This window comes from Tauraco erythrolophus, chromosome 6, assembly GCF_009769465.1.
Source record: "Tauraco erythrolophus isolate bTauEry1 chromosome 6, bTauEry1.pri, whole genome shotgun sequence".
NCBI lineage: Eukaryota > Metazoa > Chordata > Aves > Musophagiformes > Musophagidae > Tauraco > Tauraco erythrolophus.
The window spans coordinates 28,002,643-28,027,279 of NC_141470.1; the positions used below are offsets into that span (position 1 = coordinate 28,002,643).

Below are 24,637 nucleotides of genomic sequence, written 5' to 3' on the forward strand. Positions count from 1 at the left end.
GAAGAGAGGATGACTAGGGGCATAAGACTAACCTCTTCTTGCAAGTGTCCGATGTCTATTTCCCAGGGAGCTCCGCGGAAGATTTCCATGGGAGGTTCCCAGCCATTGCGGAATTTAGGGATGTAGGTGGGGATATTTGCTTCTCGGGGCCATTCAGCTCTAGGACATGAAGCGACGAATATGCGGTGAGATTCTCAAGGAACGTGTCTCTGAAAGCACGTCAGGGAGAAGCAGGGGCATCGGAGCATCTCAGACCCTCTGACATGGCTATAAAATCAAGCATCCTCTCTGCCATTCTCAAGAGCTTGGGGAACCTGGTGAGATGGCAGCTTGATCCTCACCTGGATCTGGTCCATGTCTCTCCCAGGGAGTCCCAAAGGTTTATCTCTTTTGGTGTCAGATGTCCTCTGAGGAAATCTGTGGCGTCTTTAGAAAGAAGTGGGCTGACAACAGACCTGGCAAGCTCAGGGCCACCACAGCTACTGACGATCTGGATTACACACAAACATGAGAGATTTTGCAGGAAATGTTCAAAATATCAAACCAGCACATGCACACAGAAACAGAAATCAAAGACAGAAAAATCAGTGGCTCTGATCCTTTGGAGTCTCTATCTGTGCCCACTCCAAAGGAAGCCAGTGTACTCTCTGTGGTGAGTACCTGTAAAACTAGGCTAATTCACATTAGACTTGCCCTTCCAAAGTTCTCCTCTGTGCCTTCATATGTAAGGGTGAGGTTTCACAACACAGATGAACTAAATTAATGATTTGCTGCCACCTGAAAGGGATGCTGTATTCCCTCAGCATCTCCTTATTATCCTTATACTGCACCGATAGTACTTGACTGGCAGATTTTATTAAGAAAAAGCAAATAAGACAAATAAGGCATATAGTTTCTGACTGAGTTCTCCAAGGTATAAAATGAAAGCCAGAGGACAAGCCTTCATGTCAAAGGATGGCCTGACTCCTGTTGGCAGCAGCTAATCCTTAGATCAGCTCAGTTGTTTCAAGAAACGTCAACCTAAATCTTTGAAGGAGACTGGACAGTTCAGAGGGAACGCAAGAATTTTTCTACAGGAGTCAAAGCAAGGTCTGATCTAAAAATCAGCCGTTGATAGAGGCAGGATACATCGCAAGCTGGCACTTTAAAGAATGGAAAATCACTTGGTGTTTCTGTGTCCCTTCTGGCTTCATTTTCAAGTTGGGACTTCTGCTTCCTACTTTCAGTGCAAATATTGAGTCCTGTTTGCTTGAAAGTGAGAGCAGGCAGATTCCTAATGGCAAGCATAGCTGGCTTGCACTTTTGTTTGCAGTAAGTCGTTGTTAATGGGCTGGAAAGTTTCATATTTGCTAGGGTTTGTGTATTTAGTTCAAGCTGGAAATCAGGTCAGAGGCCAGAAACACTGATGATGTTGCTTCTAGACTTTACTGACGAAGCTTTAGCCAGTTGTGAGCAGTCTTCTAACTTCCGCATACTCTAGCTGCCTGTAAGTGCCAAAGCACCATTAGAAATAAAAAGTGAGTTCGCAGTGAAACCTGTGAATAAGGTTTACCAGTTCCAGCGGCCCAAACAGGAAATGCACCAACTCTGAAGCGCTGGGGTTCTGGATGTGCTTCCTCAGTTTGGCCTGAAAAGAGAAAGGAAACCCAGTTTGATCCTGACCCGATTTTGAATTCTCTTTTCTTTCACATGGAGAGATTGTTGCTGACTGATATTTGCTACAAGTAATAGCACAGTAAGGAAACTTTCAACAGTGCTCCTGAAATCAGGGAAGAGTAAGTGACTGAGGAGTAGGAGTCATTTGGTTTTAGACAGTTTTTATTTTGTGTCCATTTCTAAGGGTGTTGAATTTCAGGAGGGGTGGAGTACCTACTCTGTTAAAATCAATCTCTTTTAGGCTATTTTGAGCAGAAGCAGAAAACCTTGGCTTATTTTGAAAGTCTTAACAAGGAAGGGCCAGGCCTATTGCTTCTGACTCTTGCAAAGTTGAAAATCCCACTAGTTCCCATGAATTGGAGACAACAGAACAAGTGTTTTGCAGGGTCCCTTGGCAAATTGCTGACAGGGGAGAATCTCCGCCAAGGTCTTGCCTGAGGCACCTAGAGCTATGCAGGCCACTGAAATGCTTGGTATTTGGAGTAGACTGGGGTCGGATGGAGGAGCAAATGCTTAGAATTTATTTGCTGTAAGAATTGCATTTTAACAACAACCAGTTATGCTGTGGTGAGAAACCACTTTGGTTTTTGCTTCCTTTTATCTCTTTCTTGTGTCCTGTACTACTGGCATTGCTGCGATAAAGAACAGATGACTTCCTCCCTACCGAAATGCAAGGCATTTTAAATGCTGGTGATTAAACATTAATATGGAGTGGAAAGCGTGAAATAACTGATGACAACAAGGTGACTAAATGAAATGGCACTTTACAAGGACTTCGCAGCCACCTGGCACGTGACAGCAGTTCTGGGGCAGGCATGGCAGTGCACCACTGATTCCCTGCTCTCCTTCATACTTGCCTCCAACCTCTTGCCAGCAGATCAGCTGCTCTTTGGGGGTTTGTGAATACATGGGCAGCAAAGTCCAGTGCCTGAGAGCCGGGAGAGCTCAGGCAGGTGAAAGAATTCCTACGCGTTAGCTCCCATGCTGCTGACAGAGGAGCAGCAGTGGTGCTGTGTGAGCTCAGGGGCTGTGTGCCAGTGTGTTTTCACAGATCTGCAGCTGGTAATGGGCACTTGTGGCTGCATCGCGTGGTTGGCAGTGGCCGGGGTAGGGCACTAACCCCAGCGCAGGCCCATGCTGTGACTAAGGATTTGGCTGACTGCCCTGGCTCCACTGTATTTATCTCAGCTGTGTCAGCGGTCAGAAAGGGCCAGGATGCAACAGCCAGGCTGGGATTTCTTTATGCTTGGAGGATCCTCAGCTGCTTCTTCAGGGAAGCTAACATCCCGCTGTAGATGCGTGGCATAGCCTTATCAGGGTGCCTGATCAGTTTGTGCAAGAGCAGTGATTGCTGGCCAAAGCTGCCACTTCCTAGACTCAGTTCTGGTCCTCAGCAGGTAAAAAGTATGTATATTTGCTTCTAAAAGAAAAGGTTGGAGCCTGGTGTCCTACATTAAGGTTGTTTACAATCTCTGTGCTTTCCTTACTAATAACTTCCCAGGAAGGATACTGTTAGGCTGCGTTCACTGGGCTAGTTTGGTCAGAACTGACAGAATTTCCTTCTGGCTCGCTACCTTCCTGGTCTCACATACTTCACTAAGCAGAGCTGGCAGCACTGGGAACATCTTTATGTTTTCGCTTTTCATCCCCTTCTTAAGACAGCAGCTTCTCCAGGGGAGAAAGAGAGGAGGAGCCACAAATCTCAGTACAATGAGGGCCATCAGTTATTGTTAACCGGAGACTTCAGGCCTCCGGCTGAGGCAGTTTTACAGCTGCTCTGTAGACAGAATCGGATGAGAACAACTTAAATAGATAAGATTTTTTTTTTCTTTTTTAATATTTACAGTCCTCTGTTTTATGCCTTGTAAGGATAACAAGGACTACAGCTCTCGGGAAACCACGCAGACTTTTAAAGGCCACAAGCAGAAGTGAATAAATGGAGTAGGGATATATAAGCCTTTGCACAGCTATCAGCAAGGCAGGCACAGCAGTTCTTGGCTCTCTGAGCTCACAGCTTCACAAATGCTTTGAGTTGGGACTGTATCTGAAGAGGGATCCAGGCATTGCAAGGCCCTGGCTGCTCAGTCCCATCCTGAAATTTACACTTCTGGTTTCAGTTTAACAGCTCGGCCCAAGAAACCTGCAAAAGCCTGACACAATGTTTGTTCTGGATTCTGAAGAATCTGGAATTCATACAATTTGTCCCTTGATAAGTGTTTTCAGTTTAAATTTCACCTTAAATGCTTACTGCTGTGATATATGGGGAAAAGCCCTGTCACTGCATGGGACAAAAATACCCTCTGTGTCTTACCAAGAGATTAAAAGCCAGTTTGGTTTTCTGGAAGCAGTCGATGAACTCAGTCTCAGTTGGGGGTCTCGCTCGAAGAGTCAGCATGCCCTCTGTTAGGAGAAGGTGGACAGAAAGACACTTCAATTAGAGCATCTCTTTTTGGGAAAGTTTCATCTTGCTGGCATGTAGAAGACATAGCAATAAAGGGTGCTGAGACTGGAACTACTGAAAATAAAGGGTTCAAGAAAACCAGAAGTCTTTCTCTGTGTTGGAGGCTTCACTAGGCTCTGTGTGCTCTACAAGAGGTCCCCACAGGCAAATGGCACCTTCCAAACTGGTGTAGCTGGTTTTGGGTATGTAGCTGTGCTGCTGCATCAACCTGACCTTGCCGAGGTGTTAGCTGAGTTCTCCTCCCAACATTCATTCGTGCCCCTGTGTTCCCCATTTGTTCTGGCTGTCATACCATACCTGCTGGCCCTTTCTTCTTGTTCTTCTTCCCTTTCTTCCTTTGGTTGAGCTGTTTGAATGCCTCTGCAGCCTTCTGAAGCCTGGCGACAAAAACTTCGATGTCATCCAGAGTGCAGTTCAGGATTTGCTGTGAGGACAGAAATGCAACAAACTATGGTGAAAGAGAGCCCGAACCGCATGCAGCTGGGAAGCCTGAATCCCAGAGCATGCTGCTCTGTGCCTGCTTCATTTCCTGGAAGAATGCACAGGAATGGGGAATCCAGGCATGAAATTAAGCTGAATTCATCACTTTCCAAACACAAAACTGTGCCTGGTTGTGTGCTCTACTTATCAATGTGACAAGTGGCCCCTGCTAATGGATATCTGGAAAATAACCCTAAGACTGGACTGTGGGCTGAGGAGGAACAGACCTTCTGAAATCAGCAGAGCTACCTCAAGACAGGCAGATTGTAACTGACCCAGTGATGGAGCTTTGCTTTTGTTCACCTTGTATATATGAACGGTAGATATCAGTTTAACAATGACTACATTATGCATAAAATGTTTGCTCATGGAGGAGCCCCTTGCTTTCTTCCTCTCTTCTCCCATTCCTTCTGCCTATTGACTGTGCACTGTTCCTGTTACCAACCGTTTCTTTTTCGATCTTCTGTGCTAAGATGGCTCGGGACTCTTCGTGGTCATGAGAGCCAGAGCCTCGTCGTTCGTAGTCTGCAAACAAGGGAGGAAGAGAAAAATGTATTTACTATCAGAGGTTGAAAATAGGCTCCATTAAATGCAGGGACCCATGGGATAGTAACTCCCAGCTTGGTTGCTTGTTCTGGGTTATGAGAGCACCTCAGGAGATCACAAAGAGCAGGAAGTGATCAAAGTTGCTGATTCAATCTTCCAAGGTCACAGCACCTGCCCGCCAACCCTCCGTGTCGATACACTGCCTGTTTTTAAATATAAGCAGCGAATGAATCATGAAGAGCGTCCAGCTGTCAGCTACGGGCAGAGACCTGCACACCCCGGTCTCCAGATGCTGTGAGTCACTAACTCCTTTGCCTTTGATGCATCTAAGCTGACTTATGCCCGAGGAGGAGCTGAAGAGCCACCGTGCACGTTGTAGAGCACTCCATGTGTATGTAAAGTGCGATTACATTAACTCCCGCCCTCTCTTCTAACCTCCAGCTCTCTGCAGGAGCCTTCTTTGTCCCAAAGGTACAAGTTTAACTAAATAGTAATTGAGAAGGGGGGGGGGGCGGGAAACGACCAAGAAGTGAATGCAACTGTCACTTGCTAGAAAGCAGCATGCCAGGAATTCTGCATGACTGATGTTTAGGCAGGCCTGTGCACAAATCAGCATTTTGGTACAAACTCGTGTGCAGTCTCTCAAGTGTTTTTAATGGGTATTAAAAAAAATCCTCCTGCAATAAAAAAAAACACAGGCACCTCCCAGCTTCCAGAAGACAGACACTCAGTGAGTGGGTGATATTTCAGTGTGAACAATTGCTCGGGTGGCCTCTTGTGAAAAGAACAGTGTGTCAGCTCAGTGAAATGGAGTTTGAAAGGGCCAGCACAGCAGGTGTTGGGCAGCAGGATTTATAAAGTGGGAGAACTGAGGAGGCAGTTTTGGCAAAGTACTGTGAAAAATGTACATCATCTTTAAGTGCTAAGAGGAGGTGATTAGTTTTGACAGCTTTTTGCAGAAAAAGCAGTCAAAGGAGAAATTATCTCAGCAGACAGGCATCATTCAAGGCTTTCTCCTGTCACCTGCTTTTGTGGCAGGCTCTGTGTTCTCAGATCCAGAAATCCTGTCTGGGTGAATGCAATGCTCTGCTCTGCTGATGTAAACAACAGACTTAAAGCTTTCTCCTAAGCATCCTGAGAAGGGCTGAGTTAGGGGTGGCTGTTTCATGTAAAGCTGCTGCGTGTTAGAATATACGTGGTCCAGCTCTGAAATATAGATCTTATTTTCATTATGCAAAGCTGGACCTGAACCAGGCTGCCAGATCAGCTGCTTGGCTTCAGATCCCATCCCAGGCAAATGAATGTGTTTTTGTTTTTTGTTTTTTTTTTTTTTCTTTTCAGCTGATGTTTGAAGTTTCTTATTGTACCCTGATTACTTGTTTTCCTTGAACCTAGAAATTAATCCCAAGAGAAGGTGGTACAATAGGCAGTATAAAAAAGGCTTGAATTTTGCTCATCGTTTTAGTCAATTTGAGCTTTTGTCAGAGAAAGAGCTTGTTTCTGTTAGCAGGAGCTTATTTCTGTTACTTCTTTCTCCAAAGAGAAAGACAATTTTTTTCAAGCCAGCTCAAACAGGCTGAAGTCAGGATGTTTTTGGAATAAGATTTTAGATTAGCACATGAGAGAAATTAGCTCGGATCTGCATTTCCACGCTCAACTCTTCGAGAGTTCATGCAAACAGCTTGATTTCTGAGGGTGAAATCTTGGCTCTTGTGAAGTCAGCAGGGCCAGGAATTTACCTTTCTGGCCAGGTCTGTCTTGTCTGTACATTTTAAGATCACTGATGCCTGGTCCAAATTTCATACGTTTGCTCAGTTTTTTTGGGAATTTCAGCATCCCCAAAATACAGGTGTCATTACAAGCGGTTTCTAGAAGCTTTGATTCATTGAGCTGCCATTGAGCAGAAGATGTCTACTGCAGACCAATGGGTAAAAATGTTTGCTGTGGCCCAATTTTTAGGCATTTATAAAGCAGAGCCAGAGATAAACTAAAATGTTGTGCCTTTGCTATGTGTCTGTATTATAATGTAATGGAGTGAAAAAACACTGGGCTTCCCTGTGCCCCAGCAGTACAGGGCCTGAAATGACCACAGGCCCTTTCACGAGGATCAGCTGTCCAGAGTCCCCCATGCCCAGGACAGACTCACTGAGTGCTTTCAGTACCTGGATTGTGCTGGGAAGGGGGTGCCACCCGATTCCTATTCATCCCTGAGCCTCGCATGTCGTGCTGGATGGGGATGGGGGCTGGTCCTTGTGGTGGTGGGAGGATGGATTGTCTCTGCTTGATCTTTTCTTGGTTTGCTCTGCAAGGAAAGTAATGCGGAACAACCCTGTCAGTGGCTGTCGATCCTGTTTCTGAAGTGGCTGGTGTGCGCGAATGCACCGTTGTGGGTGGGGGTGGTTGTTTGTTTTTTTTTACTCCCAGCTGTATCTTGCAGTACTTACTTGAGTGTCTGTGGCCGTATCTTCTTCCCATGCTTGTGGTCTGCCAGGGCACTTTCTATGTCCTCATGAACCATCTCCGCCTCAAAGATAAGAGAGAGATGTTTTTAAAGGCATTGCTTTGGAAAGGATTGAGGGCTCTAAGTGGGCAACGGAAGAAGGGGCTGGCAGAGAACTAGGAGCTTGTTTTGTTCTCTGTTTCACACTGGTACGGAGGGCTCTGCTCACCTCCACCTCGTCGCAGTTGAAGAAGTGGATGTCGGGTTTGTGCTGCTCCGAATCCTGACACACTAAGAGGAGGATGGAGGAATAGCGCATCTGATTCAGCACTGTTTGGCAATGCTGGACTGTTGGCAGAGGGAAGTCCTCCAGCTCCTCCTGGAAGAGAAAGAGGACGGGATCAGGCAGTGGGGAACTATTGAACTGATGGGAAATAGTCCTGTGTATGAACTGCTGGGATCTCTGCAGAGGAGAGACCTGGCAGAGCTTGTGCTTCTCAACAGTGGTTTGCCGGGGTCTTCAAAGATACATGTCAAGGTTCACACAGGGGCAACATCTTGGGACTGCGGAATAGGAGAGAGGTGGACGGCAGAGGTGAGCTCGTGTTCTCCTCTGAGTCCTCAATATGGAGCCCAATGTGAGACTTCAATGACTTGAGCTCTATTGCTCACCGTCATCTTATTGCTGTGCTTTACCTGCACCAGTACACTTGTCATGCATCCCAGCAGAGCACTGGGAGTAAAGATGCTTTCTGTGAGGAGCTTACCCTCCTATTATCTCCTTAGATGACCTTGGCCTAATATTCTTTAGTTTCCCATTGCTAAAATCGGGGCAGCACCATCCCTCTCCCACTATCCGGCTGCTCTTTCCCCTCAGATTAGGTGCCTTTTGTGCATGTACATGTATCGCCTGTCAAAATGGGGCATTGTTCTCAGGCAGGGGATCCTGCCTCTTATTTTAATGCAAGTCATATGTCCTCCCCTCTCAGCTCATGCTTTATGTAGATCTCTGTGGACCTGTAAGTCTGCATTACTCCCACATAAAGCAGTTTTACTGTTGGCCTGGAGCACAGCTCAAGGTGTATTTCACCTGGAGTATCTGTGCTCTGGAGCCGTGAATAAATCATGCCACACAAACCTGCCTTTTGAATTACAGTCAGCCAGTCCCTGCACACTCAGGAGTAGATTTTGGTAGTGATTTGCCCTTGTTTGGGTTCCTTAGAAATGGTCCTCCCAGGCAGAAGGGGAAGGACACGCTGCTCCCCGTGCATCAGCCTGTGGGTAGCTCTCGCAGAGCTGTGGGTACCTGCGACTCGCAGTCCAGCAAGCGGATGGACTTGTCGTTCACTTGCAGCAGCATCTCCTGCGTCCAGATCTTCTCTTTTGAGTTGAGCAAGATGAGTTTTCGGATAGCATCGTCCACTGTCACAATGGACTCGCTTTTGTCCATGATGAAGGTGGCCAAGTGCTAAAGTTGGGGAAAAGGAGGAAGAAGCAGGTGAAAAAGATTTGGTAGTGTGTGTGCTGTAAATCAGTGGTGAAACCGTCTCTAAAGGCTTGAAGTGTTGTTTGTCTGTTCTTTCGATCACAGACACGAAAGAGTTGCTGCAGAAAGTTGTTAGTACCAGCCTGTCTGTCGTGGTGAAAGATTAGGGTTTCGTAACACAGCAGGGGTTTTCATAACAAGTTTCACCACTTGCATATTTATCTCATCATATGTCAATTCAAACAGCTCTGGCCCCCATCCAGCAGTGTGTGTTTGCAGATGCTTCATACACACAAGTTAGTCCCCTGGCTTTTCTGAAACTGGCTTGGAAGTTTAGATACAATAGTTAAGCTTTACTTGCCAAGCTCAAAGCACTTGTGTTTTGTTCGTCTCACGTAGCAGATCTCCCTGCATGGAATTTGTCCCAGGCAAAGAGCTCACACAAGCCATGGGCAAATGTTAGTCCTCTGTGCTGAGGTGGGATCCACGCAACATGTGGGCTTCAGCCAGGTCCGCTGCCCTGGGTAATTCGACAAGCAGCACAGCTGGACCAGAGACCTTCTGTGCTGCAAAGCTACCTGGTCTGCAAGACAGCTCCAAACCTGGCAGCTGACTCTGCACCAGCCCTTCAATATCCCCTCTTGTTACCTTCGCCCCAAAATTACCCAAATGAGCCCTCAAGATAGTGAAACTCAGCATTGCTGACTGTAAGAAGGGATTTTTTGTTACTTGCCTCTGTCCTGCACTGTGGCTTTGCTAGATTACTCTGTTTTTCCTCCCTCCCTCCACCTGTCCTATAGACCCAGCCTAGTACTCTGTCCACTACCAGCCTGCTTTCCATGCTGTCCTTCCCTCTTGCACTGCCCTGTGTGTGCCCTTGGGCTGAGAGCAGCTCAGGTAAGGTGGTAACGTCCCAGACATGACTGCCCTTGCTCTAACTGCGTCCTGAAGCTCACGGTGATTCAAGCATTGCATTTGGCACTTGTATTTACAAAGAGTTTGTGTAATCGAGTTGCACCTGAAGGCTTTGGACTGCTCCTGGGGCTCCACACGAGGGGAATGCTATGCAGGGCAGGGAGGCAGCTGCAGAAAGAAGCATGTTGCATCCAAATGATGTATGTGCCCCCCTAGCAAGGGGTGAAGGCCACTCCAGAAATCCAGGTAACTTATTTATCTCTACTCTGATCAGCAGGCAGTGAGAGCAAGCACCACTCTGTGGATGGTGAGAACATACGTCTGCCAGCAGAGGGGACTGCAAGGCAGGAGAAGCTGGGAGCTTTGCTGCTTGGAGCAGCCAGGCTGTTTTCTCTGCAGTTGTCCCTGCACAAGTGACAGCACAGCCAGGCTGTGTGTTCAGGTGACAACAGGGCAGGGGAAAAATCAGGTAGGAAAAGGAAATGGTCCCATTTCGCCTTGTTCCCTCCGCTGCCCTGCTGTGTTCCTGGTGAGGAGAAGGGAAGGAGAACGTACCCAACTGGGAAAGCAGCTGAAGCGTTTCCCTGTCATAACCAACTTTCTCCGGGAGAGAAAGACAGGAGGCTTTTGGATGGGCGAGTTATAGGCCTGACCAACATATCTGTGCCACAGCTAGTCCAAGGGCCTGCTGCCAGGAGGCTTATCAGGCTAGGTCCCAACTCTTTCTCTTTTCTCTGGAATATCAATGGCCCATCCACTAGCATGGCCCTCTCTCCCCTACTTCCCCTACTCAGTAGCATTAGAGTAAGTAACATGTCGCTGCAGAATCACCTGTGGGTCAGCTGAAGAGCCATGGAGCAGATTAACCCTTCTGGCAGGGGGACCCTGGTACTGCAGGTAGAGCGCAGAGGATCTGGGGGCAACAGTGTGGCAACCCCAGAAACAGTCTTGCTGGGCGTTTGGTGTTTGTGGGATGGCAGCAGTGGAAACTTCTGATTGTCCTTGGTGCTCAAATCCTGCAGCCTGGTTTCAAAGCAAGTGCTGGAAAAATGGGATGTGTTTAAAGCAGGCCACAAATTAGGATGTGAAATTTGGAGAGGCTCTTTCTTATCTCTAATACAGGGATGAGTTTTGCCTGGCTTTTTCTCTCTCTGATCCCTTGTCTTTGTGCCTTCTCCCAGTAATCAGACATAACCTTTTCAGGTTCAGGCGATTTCTTTCTGATGCTGACTTTTTGCTACGGTGGTGCTGTATCAGGGGTCAGGGTCCAACATGGCACAAAAAGACAATCTTTGCCCCAGAAGACTATCAAGTAAAAGCTGCAAAACACAAGAAGAGAAGAAGAAAGGGCTGGAGGAAAATCCGTCTGTTCCCAGTAGCAGTCTCAGCTCATAAGCTGATTAAATAACCCAACAGGTAGTGTCCACAATAGCATGTGCCTCAGAGGGCAAGGGAGGAAGATGAGAGATTTACTTGGGAAGGAAGTCCTTTCTACTTGTAAAAGCCCAGCAAGATGTAAAGTGGGAAGCAGACTAAGAGGCAGCAAAAGCTGACTGTGCTCCAGCACCAGAGAGGGAACCAGCACGGTCCTGCAGTGGAAATAGGCTCTGAAGGGACCTCGTAGAGGCTGTGAATGTTGGGGTCCGATAGAGACCAGATGGACCCGAGGGGGATGTGTGTACTCAGAGCATGGACCCTCGGGTGGTTGTGCTGAAGCACAGGCAAGAACCGTTGATGCTGTCGGCTCCAGACAAGGTGGATGCAGGGGGAAAGCCTCAGATTTAGCGCACTGGTAGCCCTGACAGGCAGAAAGGGCTGAGTCTTTAAACATGATGGTCGATGGTGGGAATTAGGAGTGGATAGGCTTTGTGGTAACCAATTTGTTGTTAAGGTAGTTGTTGGGTAATTCTCAAAGACTGGAAAGAGCAGAGAAGAGGATAAACACTGCAGAGTGTAAGACCCAGTCCTGTGTTCATAAAGCAAAGGTATTGGGTGAGGCACTGTCTAAATAAAACTCCTGGCAGATATTTGAGCTGAAAGCTGAGATTAGCCATGCAATCAGATACGAAAAACATGCTCAGGTGTATGTTAGTGTAATTGTAAAATAGTGCATGAAGAGGTATTTACAAAGTCAATATTATCTGTGCAGAGGTGACAAACTCTCTGTTTTCCGAGCAGTGAAGAGAATTGGTTTATACCTGATGACGAGCATTCTTATCTGTTCTATTATTTTAACTGCCAGGTTTACAGTCTTCATAAATTCCTTTGTTGTTTACTGTTAAGTAAGTTAATTTTCATGGAGGAGAAAGCTACTTGTCTAACTCAGCCTTATTAGTCTATATTTTTCTTTTCCATTTTCTTTAGATTCTGATGGAGAGGGAGAGAAGCTTGCTACTGTCTTTGATTTATCTCTTTAAAACGCCTTTGCATCCAGATGGATATTCAAATATAGTAGTTTTTGTAAGAATGGGCAATGACTCCATCCACTATTAAACTTTGATCAGTTTGTAGATTATTTCAAAGGGTGTAAAATGCCTCTTGTGAGGAAATCTCTTCCTACTTCACTGCCTGCCACTGAAATCCTGTTTGCCTTGGTCAAAGTTCAAGGTAGAGACTTGCAGATGGGTGGCATATGGCATAATTAATGAAGAATTCATGTACGTGTCACTGTTTAAAGTCCCTTCTCTGCTTCCATGAGTGACTTTAGTTGGTAGGTGTCACTGATGGGGATGGTTGGCAGGGCCACCGATGCGGTGGCTGGCCATTGAGTTACTTTCTCTGTTGGAAACCAGAGCCTCTTTCCAAACAAGCATTTTTAAAAGTCTAAATTTCGTTTTAAGCAACTGAATAGGCTCCTTTATTTCTAACTGTGTACTTAAGGTCTTTGCTGGACTGAGGTCTTAAACCAGAGAAGAGGGGGTCCTATCTACTAAATACACACCTCATAGAGTGTTTTCCCTTCTCGCCTTGCCCGGTTTTCAGTGATGAATGGTCCAGCTGGCCTCAGACGGGCATCTCTGTTCCTGTAGTGCAGAGGCCACTGGCCTGCACCAGTGTGTCATATTCTGGGAATTGCTAGGCCCAGGATGGCCAGGCTGGCTCCCTTTTTTTTTTTTGAGTGGATCTGACACTGGGAGATGAATTTGGCTTAATGCCTGTCATGGTTGAAGGGTTTTGAATTACTTGAGAGGACACAGTACCTGAGAGAGAGCTGAAAGACGATAGTCAATGTGGTCTGTGGTGTTTGGGCAGATGAGATCCTGCAACTACCATGGGAACCCTGTTTTTAACTTGTCTGTTCATGCTGATCAAGAAGGTTTTGAAGCATGGGGTGATGAGAGGGACAACAGCTTTTGTTTCCTTATGTGGAATTTCCCTTGTCTTTTTAACATCTTTTTTTTTCCCCCCATTCTCTTCTCCTCAGTTAGTTTGCTGAAACTTCATTATTCAGAAAAGAAATAAATTTTTGATAAATGATGGTTTCGTATGCCATTTTCAATTTAAATTTAAAGTGGAAAAGAGGTCCATATGTAATTAAACCAAATTCAGATTCTTTAATGATCGTTTATGTCCTCCCTTCTCGTCAACCATTTCCCATCCGCAGGCTGTAATGGTAGAAATTGTCTGACTGAACAACTGATTAGTGCTGGCTCTGCAGCAAGTCCCTGAGACAGTGACCTCCCAAGTACCTGTCACACCTTATAGCAAGAGGAGAGTTGCTGACCTCAAAATGTCCCTAGACACTGGTCCTTGATGTAGCACAGCAAGGGAACGGGGACAAGCCAGTAACTTCCGAGCCTTCAGTACAGGTCAGCACACCGGACATGCAGAAGCAGTGGCCGGTCTCTGTTTCTCTCCTTGTCCCTAAAGCAGTCTGTCTAACGTGGGCTTCTCTCCTACTCTTCAGTTCAACGAAATGTACGGGATCCAAGGGAGGGACAGTTAAATGATGAGGGATGACCTGTGTCAGACAACGTGGGAGAAGCCATCAAAGTCTGGACCCGGTTCTGTTATGGGATTTGAGCATGATCCAGAGTTGCGCCCTGGAAAGCTGTTTGTAGCCTTGTGGGAGAATCTGTGAGCTATACCAGAGTCTATGCGCTTGGACTTTCAAATAAGGCCGTACCGTAATGGAACAACTGCTGCTCTCCAAAGCAAGGAGCTGGAGAGGAACAGCAGAGAAATAAAAGGTGGCAGGAGAGCTGGTATTCCTTTTAGACAGAGCAGGCAATGTGTAAGAGGAGAGGAGGGAGAGGGGAGGGATTCAGTCCAGCCTGAAACCTCTGACTCATAGGAAGGAGCGGGGTCAGTCTTGGGAGAGGTTTTGTGTCAGGACTTGTGCTGCTCTCATAGTCCTTTAGTTTATCTCCTCCAAGTGTCTGTGGTGTGGAAATTCCTGTGCTCTACCTACACGCACTCTTTACTTTCCTATCCTTTTGTGCTTGAAGGAATTGGATGAGAAGCCCAGATGACTCTAGCCTCAGTAGCATGTTACATGTGATTGAGAGGACTTGTGTGGTCTCAGCCCCTGGGTCCAGGCTGGCAGGAACCACAGTGACCCACAGCTCAAGGACTCAAACTACAGCAGATTGCTAAGTCTGAAAGTGTCTAAGTCTTCTAGCTACAGTCCAGGAGCTAGAAGCAATGGACCCAACTGAGTGGGAAGCTCAGGAGGCAAAGTTTATCTACAGGCATCAGGGAGCCAGGAACTGCAGAAAAGAAATACGAGGTTTCAAGCAGCTTTGCTGTTTGCCTCTCCAAGAGTGTGAAGAGCGACACTTGCTCGTTCTAAGAAGGTTCCCAACTCCTCTTTGGCCTAATGAAAGTCCAGGACAAACAAAACACGTTGCATTACCAGCGTCTATCACCGACGTTGGCCTTTCGGCCCCTTAATGTTTCATTGCACACTCACCTGTACATGGTACTGTGAAGTCTCATGCATAATGATGTTGGAGTTGGAGTATTTTTTCCTTTGTTCTGAAAAAAAAAAGAAGAAAACAAACTTTCATTGTAGTGGCTGTTTATCAGTATATCAGGGTCTAAGAATTACAGCTTTTAAAATGGGGTGCTACAGTCTTTCTCATAGTCTGAGCTTCCAGCTTCAATTGGAGTGTTGGGAATAATAAGACATATTAATGATATTAACTTTTGTCACAAGGATTGGCACATCAGTTGTGTAGTGTACACATTCAAGTTGTATCCCTTACTGCTGCTGATAATTTGATTCCTGGAGGTCAGCACCATTTGTGGAGGAAATTTAACCCAGTGTAAAGGAAAGCCCCAGATAACAAATGATTAGGGAAGCTCTTGGAAGAGGGCTAAGGGATGAGGAGTGGCTTGAGAAGGCTGGCACAAGGCTATGACATGCATGTGGCAAGAAGAAAAAATCCATCCACAACCCACCAGTTTGGACATAACAGCCCTTTGAATCGTCTTCCAGAAGAAACCCTCTGCACTACTCTGACACTTTTAGTTTCCTTTCTTGCATTTCCTGGCAAGCCACAGTAAAGGCCTGTAGTTACAGATAGGAAGGGCTGTAGGGATCAAGGCCAGCCAGTCAGAACACGAGTTTCTTGTACAATATTTTTATGAGGCAACAAGTCTTCATTACTTCCTGCATTTCTTACTGGAAAGCAGCAGCAAAGAGCAATTGAGAAAAAATTGCTTGAAATTTCATGAAGCTACTGAATATAATCGTATAAGAATTTACTCTGTCAGCTCTTACTCGCTGTTTAATTGGTACTTGTCCAGGGATTCCTTATAAATACTTTGTTTGAATAGCTGAGGAGTAACCATCCAGGCCGTGAGTGATCTGGGAGCATCCAAACTGAAAACATCTTCCTCACCAGCAGAGGACATCCTCTGATCTCTGCTTTGCTTAGAAAATGCAATGGCAGTTTTATATGTTCTCACCCTTCTTAAAGCCTGCCTTAGAATATCCCCTCCTCTGTAGCAGCAGGCACAGCCAAGGGGATTTTTCATAACGCAGCGAACGCCAGGGCTCTTCGCGTTTTCAAGAAGTATGTGTTAATCGCAGTTTATTTGTGGTTTACTTCAAAGCGGTCTTTAACGCCTTGTCGGGGATGTTGGCTTCTCTCTGATTTTCACCTTTTCTTTGAACATGGAACATATGGTCTCTTTTAATAAATTTCACATTAAAGAGGCTGGCACCTAGAAAATTAATATCCTTGTAGGAACTCATTTGGTCGGTTTCCAAATTTATAAAAATTAAGAAGGATCTTTTGGTGAAGTGGTGCAAGACCCAGGCAAAACTTTCCAAAATATTTTTCATTTATATTTTTAGTAGCATGTCACATTCTAATTGAAAAACACTCCCCAAAAACTTACAAGAAACACTGCTAGTATTTATGATTGCTGAAAATTGAAGCTCTCCTTGTAATCAAAAGACTGTGACTTTTTTTTTTTCAATAAAAAAGATGGAAAACTGAAGATAAGTCTATTTTGAAGTAAAGACAGTGAAATGAACTGAATATAAAGCAGAGCAAGGGCAGGGCAGTAACTAGAATGGGCTGGAGGTTGTAAGGAGCTGGAGTAGTGACCAGCCTGAGATGCCCCTGGAAGGCCTCTGCCCATCTGGATGGGCTACGGGCAACCAGGGCTCTATCTGGTCACTCCTTGAGGTGATAATTTGAGAAAGAGGATAGCACTCTAATGAAGGTGTTGCTAATGTAGCTCCTTCTGGTTTATTTGACTTTTCCTTTTGCTGTCCTCTGAAACTGGAAGTGTTTTGCATCCTTTTATTTTGTTCAGCAGGACAAATACTGGCCTATACACTGAGTTCTTCACTGGTTTGCTTCTGTGCAAATCCTTTCCCTTCTGTGTAAATGAGCACAGCTCAAGGGGTTGAAGGAGCTTGCACAGTAGTTCTGGCTTTACCACTGCTAGTGTCTTGTCTTTTTTTCCTCTGACCCTTGTGTGAAACAGAGAAGTGACTATTTGCTATCTGCTGCTGCTACTATTGTACTATTGAAGTTACTATCCCATTTCTTTCCCCCTGGTGAAGTGGCCTCTCAGTGCCCAATACGGCCAGCCATGGTCTCCCTCAGCATTGCCTTCCTGCTCTTGGTTGTGAGGCACGAGTTGCTTTGCTGCCAGAGAAGCCGCCAAGCCCCAGCCTTGAGGAGCGAGCGACATGGGCTCACTTAGAGGAGTCAATCAAATTCTCCCTACATCCTGGCCAACTTCAGTAGGGACAGGAGCAGGCTGTTGCCTGACAGGTGTGCATTGCCAGGAAAGAAGGAAGAGCGATGAGTGTGGTTGATAGGTGCTGGGACAAAGGGAGAGCGGAAGGGAACAGCACCTGGTCTGTTTTTGTGTTGTTTGCACATTTGTTAACAGGCTCCTTCTTAACAGACTCTTTACAAGCATATCTTATCGTTGTTGCTGTGGGAGTGACAGTGGAGGGGCTCCCAAGCTGCTGGTCAGGGAGAGGAGCTGGGGAGTGTGCAGGGGAAGAAGGAAGGGTGCATGGTGCACACACCTGCCCACCCCGTGGGGCTCCTGCCTTGGGTCTCTGCGTGGGAGGTGGTCCAGCAAGTGGGACAGAGAGGTACAGGGCACCCACAGAGGGGAAAGCTGTCCTGGTCAATACAAGTAGCGACTGAAGCGGTGCTGCTCTGACAGCCTTTTCCTTCTGTTCTGACTACATCCCAGGAAAAATGCTCTCTGACCACTTCACCTCAAGAAAGCGCAGTCCCCTGTTTGCTCTCAAACCATGGAGTTGTTTTCTACAAGATCTGCTAAGCCTGTCCTTTACATCTTCTCCAAAGCTACCAGGGATCACTGAGACTCCTGCAAATGGACAACATCTCCAGCAGCTGCCTGCTGCTGCTCAGACCATGCATCCTGTCCGTCCCTTTCCCTTGGCTCGCTTGAGTGAACTTCTCACACGAACGTTTGCATGGAGACAACGGAAGGTCAGCGGACTGCAGCAATGGGATAGAGAAATGAGGGTCAGGACTGAAAAGGATGGCAGTTCCGGAAGCTGATGATAGTGATGGAGAAGGCATGACACTGAATTACAGCCTGAGTGCTGGCTAGGGGGTAATTTGCCAACTCTAATGCATGTTCTCCTTTAAGCCTTGCATGCAGGAGAGCGCTAGTGAGGAGCATGTTTGTTGCAGCAAACAGAGCATCCTGCTGTGACAAGAGCAGAAAACAAACCCCAGAGCACTGGTTTGGACCTTTAGCTTAGTCCTGAGGCCTTCCTTATATTCACTTCTTGCCTGAACAGCTGTTATTTAAACCTCCAGCCAGAAGATCCTGTGCAAAGGAAGGAGAAGCTGGCCTGAATCTGCTGCTTTCACAGAGAGTTGGCAGGAGTTAAAATATCTTATAGGCATGTGCCTCCTCAGCACTGGTTGCCAGAATTTCTGCAAATATCCTTCCTTATGTGTGTGCATGCCCCGGCATGTAACATGCAGCTTCATGCCTAGATTTCTCCTGTCTAGAATGGGATAGGATTTCGAGCAAACCCATCCAGCCTTTGTGAATGCTCCTGTTTCAGCTTACTTTGATTTAGCTCACATCTATTGGGAATTTGGGGTTTCTTTGGCTGTCCTAAAATCAGAGAGCTGGCAGGGAGGGTAGTTAGAAACGGATTATGGTTGAACAATCTCAAACCTCTCAGGTATATTAGACTGCAGGTCTTTTACACTGTTTTCTCACTAAGTGCCTGTCAGGTGCCCTCACTCCTGTGACCTGCCCTTGTTTGGGGCTTTGCCCAGAGAAGTTGTGACTGCCCCATCCCTGGAAGTGTTCAAGGCCAGGGATGAAGCTTTGAGCAACCTGGTCTAGTGGAAAGTGTCCCTGCCCATGGCAGGAGGATTGGAATTAGATGATCTTTGGGATCCCTTCCAACCCAAACTATTCTATGCTGGTCAGGCACAAGGGCTGGTGGAGTTGGGATTGGGGCTTGGGTCATGCGCCATGGGGCTTGCCTGGCAAGGGTTGATAGAAACTGATTTCTAACGCTTTTTAACACTTTTCTAACACTCTTTAAGCCTGAAGTGTGCCATCAGCTTGGCAGGACACCTGAGTACTTTGCACCTTGTATCTCTATGTCTGTGACTGAAAACACAGCAGTGTGCTTTGCTTCTGTGGCTAATTCCTCAGTAGCCCTGAAGCGGCTGCTGTTGGCAAGTAGAAATGGTTTATTGGTGGGCACGCTGGCAGAGGCGTTAATGGAAACTGCAGGTCTCCGAGCCGGTGCCTTTTACACCGCCAGCGCTGACTCAGAGGTGGAGCGAGGACATTTGGGGGGGGAAGGACCTCAGACACCCAGCACAGCACCCTGCTCAGCCATTAGCTTCCAGAATGACCTTGAGTAAATTAATTAACATTTCAGCACAGCCATTTCCCACCTTAGGCTCGCATTGAAGGGTCAATGGCATTTTCTGTTTGCCGTGTGTTTTAATTGCAGTCTGCCCTACTTCAAATGTGGGGCAAGGTCTGGAATAGAGCACACAGCAACACACACCCCAGGGATTCATGTCTGATGTGAATAACTTTTTTCTCTCTTGGTAACCTCAATTTCCTCACCAAGCGTTTCTCATGTAAATAGATGACACTAATGGAAATGAGAACACTGTGTCTGTGTGGGATGGAGACAAATTTGGATTTTAAGACATGCCATCCCCTCCTTTTTAAAAGGGAGTGGAAAAGGCTGAAGTGGTCAGTCTGGAAATAAAGGGGTTTTACATTAGGACAGGCGTATGTCTCCAGCCCTGAAAGGAATTGTGCAGAGCCATGTCAAGAGCTGGTAGTCCCTGAGGAAGGGAAGGTATACTGAGGGAATGGGGTTTCTGGAGGGAGGCTAGTGTAGGACTGCGTTGCTAGTCAAACAGCCCACCAGACTGTAGCCTGGCTTTCTGTTTGGAAAACAGCCCATGAAGCTGTAGCAATCAATGGTCAGGGCTTCAGCTGGTTGCCTGCAGAGTTTCTGGGGACCCCTCTGATGCTTTTGCCCCATCCACCAAGCTCAAAGAAGCTGCAAGTGTCATCATGGTCGGGGGAGATCTCAGCATGTACCTCTGAGAAAATACGCTCTGAGAAGCCCTTGGAAATCTTGGGGATCTGTCGAAACCTCAGAGCTCTGTTTCCCATCCCATGCACTCGGGGTTAAGCTCACTCCAAGAGGCCAAAGGTCTCTTTAGCTGTTTGCAGCCTTTTCTAGCAACAGAAGCAAGCCCTGGGTCGGGGAGAAATGCAGATGTCCCCCCTCTCTCTGCTGATTCTCTCTGGGGGCACTTCTGCATTACCTTTAAAAGTCACAGAACTAGAACAAAGTGCCTCTATTTTGTCTCAGGATGCCAGTCAAGTGACATCCCAGAAGCTTCCCAGGTCGAGGAAGGGGGTGTTTCTGCATATTCTCTTTCCTGTCCCTTTCTTTAAGATGTCTGCTTGTTCCTTCTCCTGAAATCCCTTCAGTGCCATTGGCTTCTACCTGGCCCCCACACCCATGGAAACTTTTATTTTTGTGCTTCCTCCTGCCATCTGCAAATATAACCACAGGGCCTGAAAATAGCCCGGCTTTCTGGGGACAGCAGGGTGCCAGAACACTGAAATCTCCTTTCCTAGCATTTAGTTTTGATTTAAAAACAGGAAGAAATAAAGATCCAAGCTGCAAATTACAAAATAGTAAGTCTTAGGCCACATCTATCTGAAAAGTGTGAAGGCTTTTAAAAAAAAAAAGAGGATTTTTTTGTTTGTTGCCTTCAAAGCAATGAGGTGAAACATTGCAGACCTTTCCATGGATGCACCATTACTTGCCGTACCTTAAATCTGACTCTGGTTGCGCTGGGCTGATCCAAGTACATCTCACACAGAACGATGCCTGCAGGGAGATCTGTGGCTCTTTGACTCTATGGATCAAGGGAGATCCTTTACATTGGGCAGGTGAGCTCCCTTGGCCAGAAAAGACTTCAGAAGACAGGTCGCTTGTCCTGGGTAGCTCCCACACTGCCCTTGTGCACAGCCCTGTCCTCTGTCTGCTTAATTTTGTATGAACAAATTCTGGCAAGTTAGCAGCAGTAGCTAATTTCCTCCGGTTTACCTGACACCTCTCCTAGTAGAACACTTTGCATTTCTACAGTGTCTTGCAATGGAGAAGACTGGCGCACAATAACATGTTATCCAACCTATATCCTGTCCCCAGGAGACAGAGAAGTTGTGTAATCCCCATGCAATAAATACACATTTCAGAAATATAGCAATGATTTTTCCAAAATTAGATGGCAGCTGCTGTCAGAGCTTAGACACCAATCTGCACCTCTGTTTAAACGAATTATCTTCTGCAGTGCCATTTAGAGGCTGTAGTGACGGAGGACTCTTTGGATATGATATGACATGGGCTGGGCTGCAAAGGGCAAAGGAGAGCTCCAGGGCTGTGGCAGTAGTACAGCAAACATCTGAAGGTGACAAAAGCTGGCATGAGCCCACAGTGACCACCACTGTACTTTTTCCCTTCTGTCTGCCAAGAGAGCCAAAGAGATGGGAAACAATACTGCTTTGTCCCTTGCTTTTGGTGTCTGACAACAAAAAAACAACTCATAGCATGGGGATCCTGGCTTGTCTGGAGGAAAGCGGCTAGTGTGATCCACTGCTGTGGCCTAAAGAGCAATGATGGGTAAATCACAGTTGCACCATTGCTGTGTCAAATGCTTGTATGAATGGCATGGGTGATCCAGAAAGTTTTGAATGACTGAGCATGGATGCCATGTGGGACATGCACACAGTTTGGTAAATTGAAATGGAAAAAGCTCAGACCACTGCAGAGGTAGCAAGGTGGATTCTACCCAAAGGCTCAAAACTGGGTGCTGAGCTGAAATCCCAGTGATGAGGCTAAAATCTTGTCTGGAAGGGAGAGCATCCTGTTTGACTTTAAGGAGCACAAGAGATGAAAAAGAGTAATAAATGAGGAAAAAAAGCAGGATTGATGGACATCCTGGAGGGACAGGGTTATCAGCTTGGTCCAGGAAGCCAAACCACATCTTTTGTGCCAAGTTCCCTCCCCATTTCCATGCAACACCCTTTTTTGCAGGGAGTTAGGACGTGGCTGTGAACACTTCCTCCAGCCCGACTGATTGTGTGCACAAGACATCGGCTAGCAGGATAAATTCTGCCTGCTGGGCCCAGCTTAGAGCTGAAATAACTCGGTTAAAGTCTCTAGGGATGCAAAGGAGGGCAAAAGCAGGCTTGTCTCTCTCCATGCATGGCCTTTGCTAAGCCGGTGGGGCAGAGCATCCCCAGTACAATATACCAGTTGTACCAAGGGCGGGAGAAAGGAAAGTTGCAGGGATAAGACACCAAACAAGGCACCTGGGCTTGGGCCCTGCCTGTGCTGCTTCCGAAATTGCCTTTGAATATTCACAGATGGAATGTCAGCCTAGGGAGGAGGGAAACAGCCTTCTCTGGGGTTCAGCTTATCTGACCCTGACGCAGATAGCCAGAAGATGTTAGCTGAGAGGTATGACAAAAGCACCTATGGTTGCCGACTGTGCTGGGGTACAGCTGTATGACTGTACATCTCCATGCAGAAGACACTTGTGCCTCTGCATATGTGATAAACAGGCTGAATGGGATGTGCTCCCACCACGCTCTTCTTTCCCCAGATTGTTAGTGGGTTTTAGAATTTTTTTCTGCTCATTTTGCATTTTCTTAAGTGTCTGCAAGAGGGCAGAACAGCCTCAGGACTGCCGTGACACCATGTGTTCCTGGTGTTTCAGGGGAATATTAGCCCCTCTTTCCTGCTGCTGGCAGGGGGAGCGCCTGTGGTGCTACGCTGAGCTGCACGGGGGTTACAAGCTACAGGCTGGATCCCAAAGCTCAGTCCCAAGATACCATCTTTTTCCATCCATTTATATTCTAAACTGCTCTAAACAAAAACTCGCGTCTTCTCTTGCTGTATGCTGGGGCCAAAGCCAGTTGTGGTGTAAACACGTGCCTCTAGCAAATACAGGCAGTTACACCAGAGCTGCGAAGGCCCCAGCCTCCCCTCCATGTGCATCCTTCTCTGATTAATGAGCGAGTTTTATCACAAAGGATCCTCCCTGTCTCTCCCCCTGTTTGTTTTCAGCCGTTGCTGGGCAGAAGCCCAGCAGAAAATGTGGGGGATGGACAAGTCATATGTGAAACTCTCCATAAGGAACCAAAGATGTATCGGACTAGGTTTGTTTTCATTGGCAGTACCAGACCAAGGATCTCTCCTTGATTCCTTGCATGACACTAGCGACCTCCCTGGCCTCCACGTCCATTAGAACAGCCTAAAGAAAGTCCTGGCTGTTGCCTTCTGGAGCTTACCAATTCTTTATATTATCTATACATTATCTAGCAGTGCACACGCTGTTTATAGTAACCTGCCAGCGTAGCATGAGCTAGTCTTTGTGCCAAACCAACAGGTCAGGACACAGCCCTCCAGAGGAGAAACAGAGCAGCAAATGCATCTGTATGCAAATGGCAATGATGGTGCAAGGAGAGCTTCACTTTTGGAAGCATCTTTGCAGCTTCTTATGAAGCATAAACCTCCCTGGTTTTCCTGTTAACATCACGGTACCTTCTGAACTGCCAGAGCTTCTCTGTTTGGAGGCCGTGACGCTGGGAATCTTTGCATAGGGCAGCTATCACTCCTGGGTGGCACGTTAGTACACGATCTGGAAGCTCTTGAAGTGAATGAAAAGGCTCTCATTGAGGTTGGGGGTAGCCAGAGGTTTGAATGGTCTGTGGCAGCAGGGAGCTGCTTTACTGATAGCACGTCAGCAGCTGCTAGTAGGTGTCACGAGGCTGAATTCCTCCTCAGCACGCTTAATATTTGCCACTAGCTCAGACCCAAGTGCTCACATTCCTCTTTTATTAGCTGAAGACACAACCCACTCTAGAAAAGCAAATAAAAACCCGACCCACCTCCTGGGTTGTGCAAGGACTGAGTACATAAAGAAACACTGCGTGTTTGTGTCCGGCATGCCAGGGAGTGCAGGGTGGTATGTACAGTACCATACTGTCTGCTGAGCAGGCACCCCAGGCCGCTCAGCAGAAGATAGTCAGGATATTGAGCTGAGGCGGAAGCTTATGGGTAGAGGTGTTCCTTTTTTTCTTTTACAACCAGAGCTGGAAGAAATATGCCAAATCATTTTTCACCAAACAATCCAAAGTGGTGTTTTCTGAACTTCCCCTAGCTGGTAGTGACATTTTTTGAATGTCAGAATACATTTAGTAAGATTGAGGGAACCTTGATTTAATTAAACAAACGATGAATTTGCTTTACTTGAGGACCAAAAAAACTCATAATGAAAAGTTTCCTTTTTTTTTTTTTTGTTATTAACTAACACAGCTTTCGTTCCCAAGGGGGCAACAAAATGGGTTCCAACAACCCATTTCCATTTAAGAAAACGTTCCTCTGAATAAGCTCTGAGCAGTTACTCCATACAAGGAGAGAATTCTGCTCAGCAGTATAGAAGTGACAAAGAAAAAGCGCCATTGGAGATGCTGAGGGGGTGCTGCGCCGTCAGAGGTGACAGATCCCCCTCCACAGCCCCTCATCACTAACAACCACCCCAAAAGCCCTGTGATGCATGCACAACTTCCAGCCAGCAGCACCCAGCGCAGAGCCTGCTCCTCCCAGTAGCTCCAGTCAGGG

At 46.7% G+C, this 24,637-nt stretch overlaps 1 protein-coding gene across 1 annotated transcript in view; it reads right to left on the reverse strand.

Annotated features, from left to right (window-relative positions):
- The window catches only part of EPS8L2 (EPS8 signaling adaptor L2), a 46,119-nt gene that overhangs the window by 13,535 nt on the left and 7,947 nt on the right, over positions 1 to 24,637 (reverse strand). Inside the window, exons 2-13 of the mRNA XM_009979897.2 lie at positions 17,719 to 17,796; positions 14,897 to 14,961; positions 8,890 to 9,051; positions 7,813 to 7,962; positions 7,588 to 7,667; positions 7,306 to 7,445; positions 5,043 to 5,122; positions 4,415 to 4,541; positions 3,968 to 4,056; positions 1,553 to 1,627; positions 342 to 490; positions 33 to 159 (exon numbers count right to left, since the gene is read on the reverse strand). Of these exons, the coding sequence (XP_009978199.1) occupies positions 33 to 159; positions 342 to 490; positions 1,553 to 1,627; positions 3,968 to 4,056; positions 4,415 to 4,541; positions 5,043 to 5,122; positions 7,306 to 7,445; positions 7,588 to 7,667; positions 7,813 to 7,962; positions 8,890 to 9,051; positions 14,897 to 14,961; positions 17,719 to 17,796 (1,322 nt within the window). The remainder of the gene's footprint in view (positions 1 to 32; positions 160 to 341; positions 491 to 1,552; positions 1,628 to 3,967; positions 4,057 to 4,414; positions 4,542 to 5,042; positions 5,123 to 7,305; positions 7,446 to 7,587; positions 7,668 to 7,812; positions 7,963 to 8,889; positions 9,052 to 14,896; positions 14,962 to 17,718; positions 17,797 to 24,637) is intronic.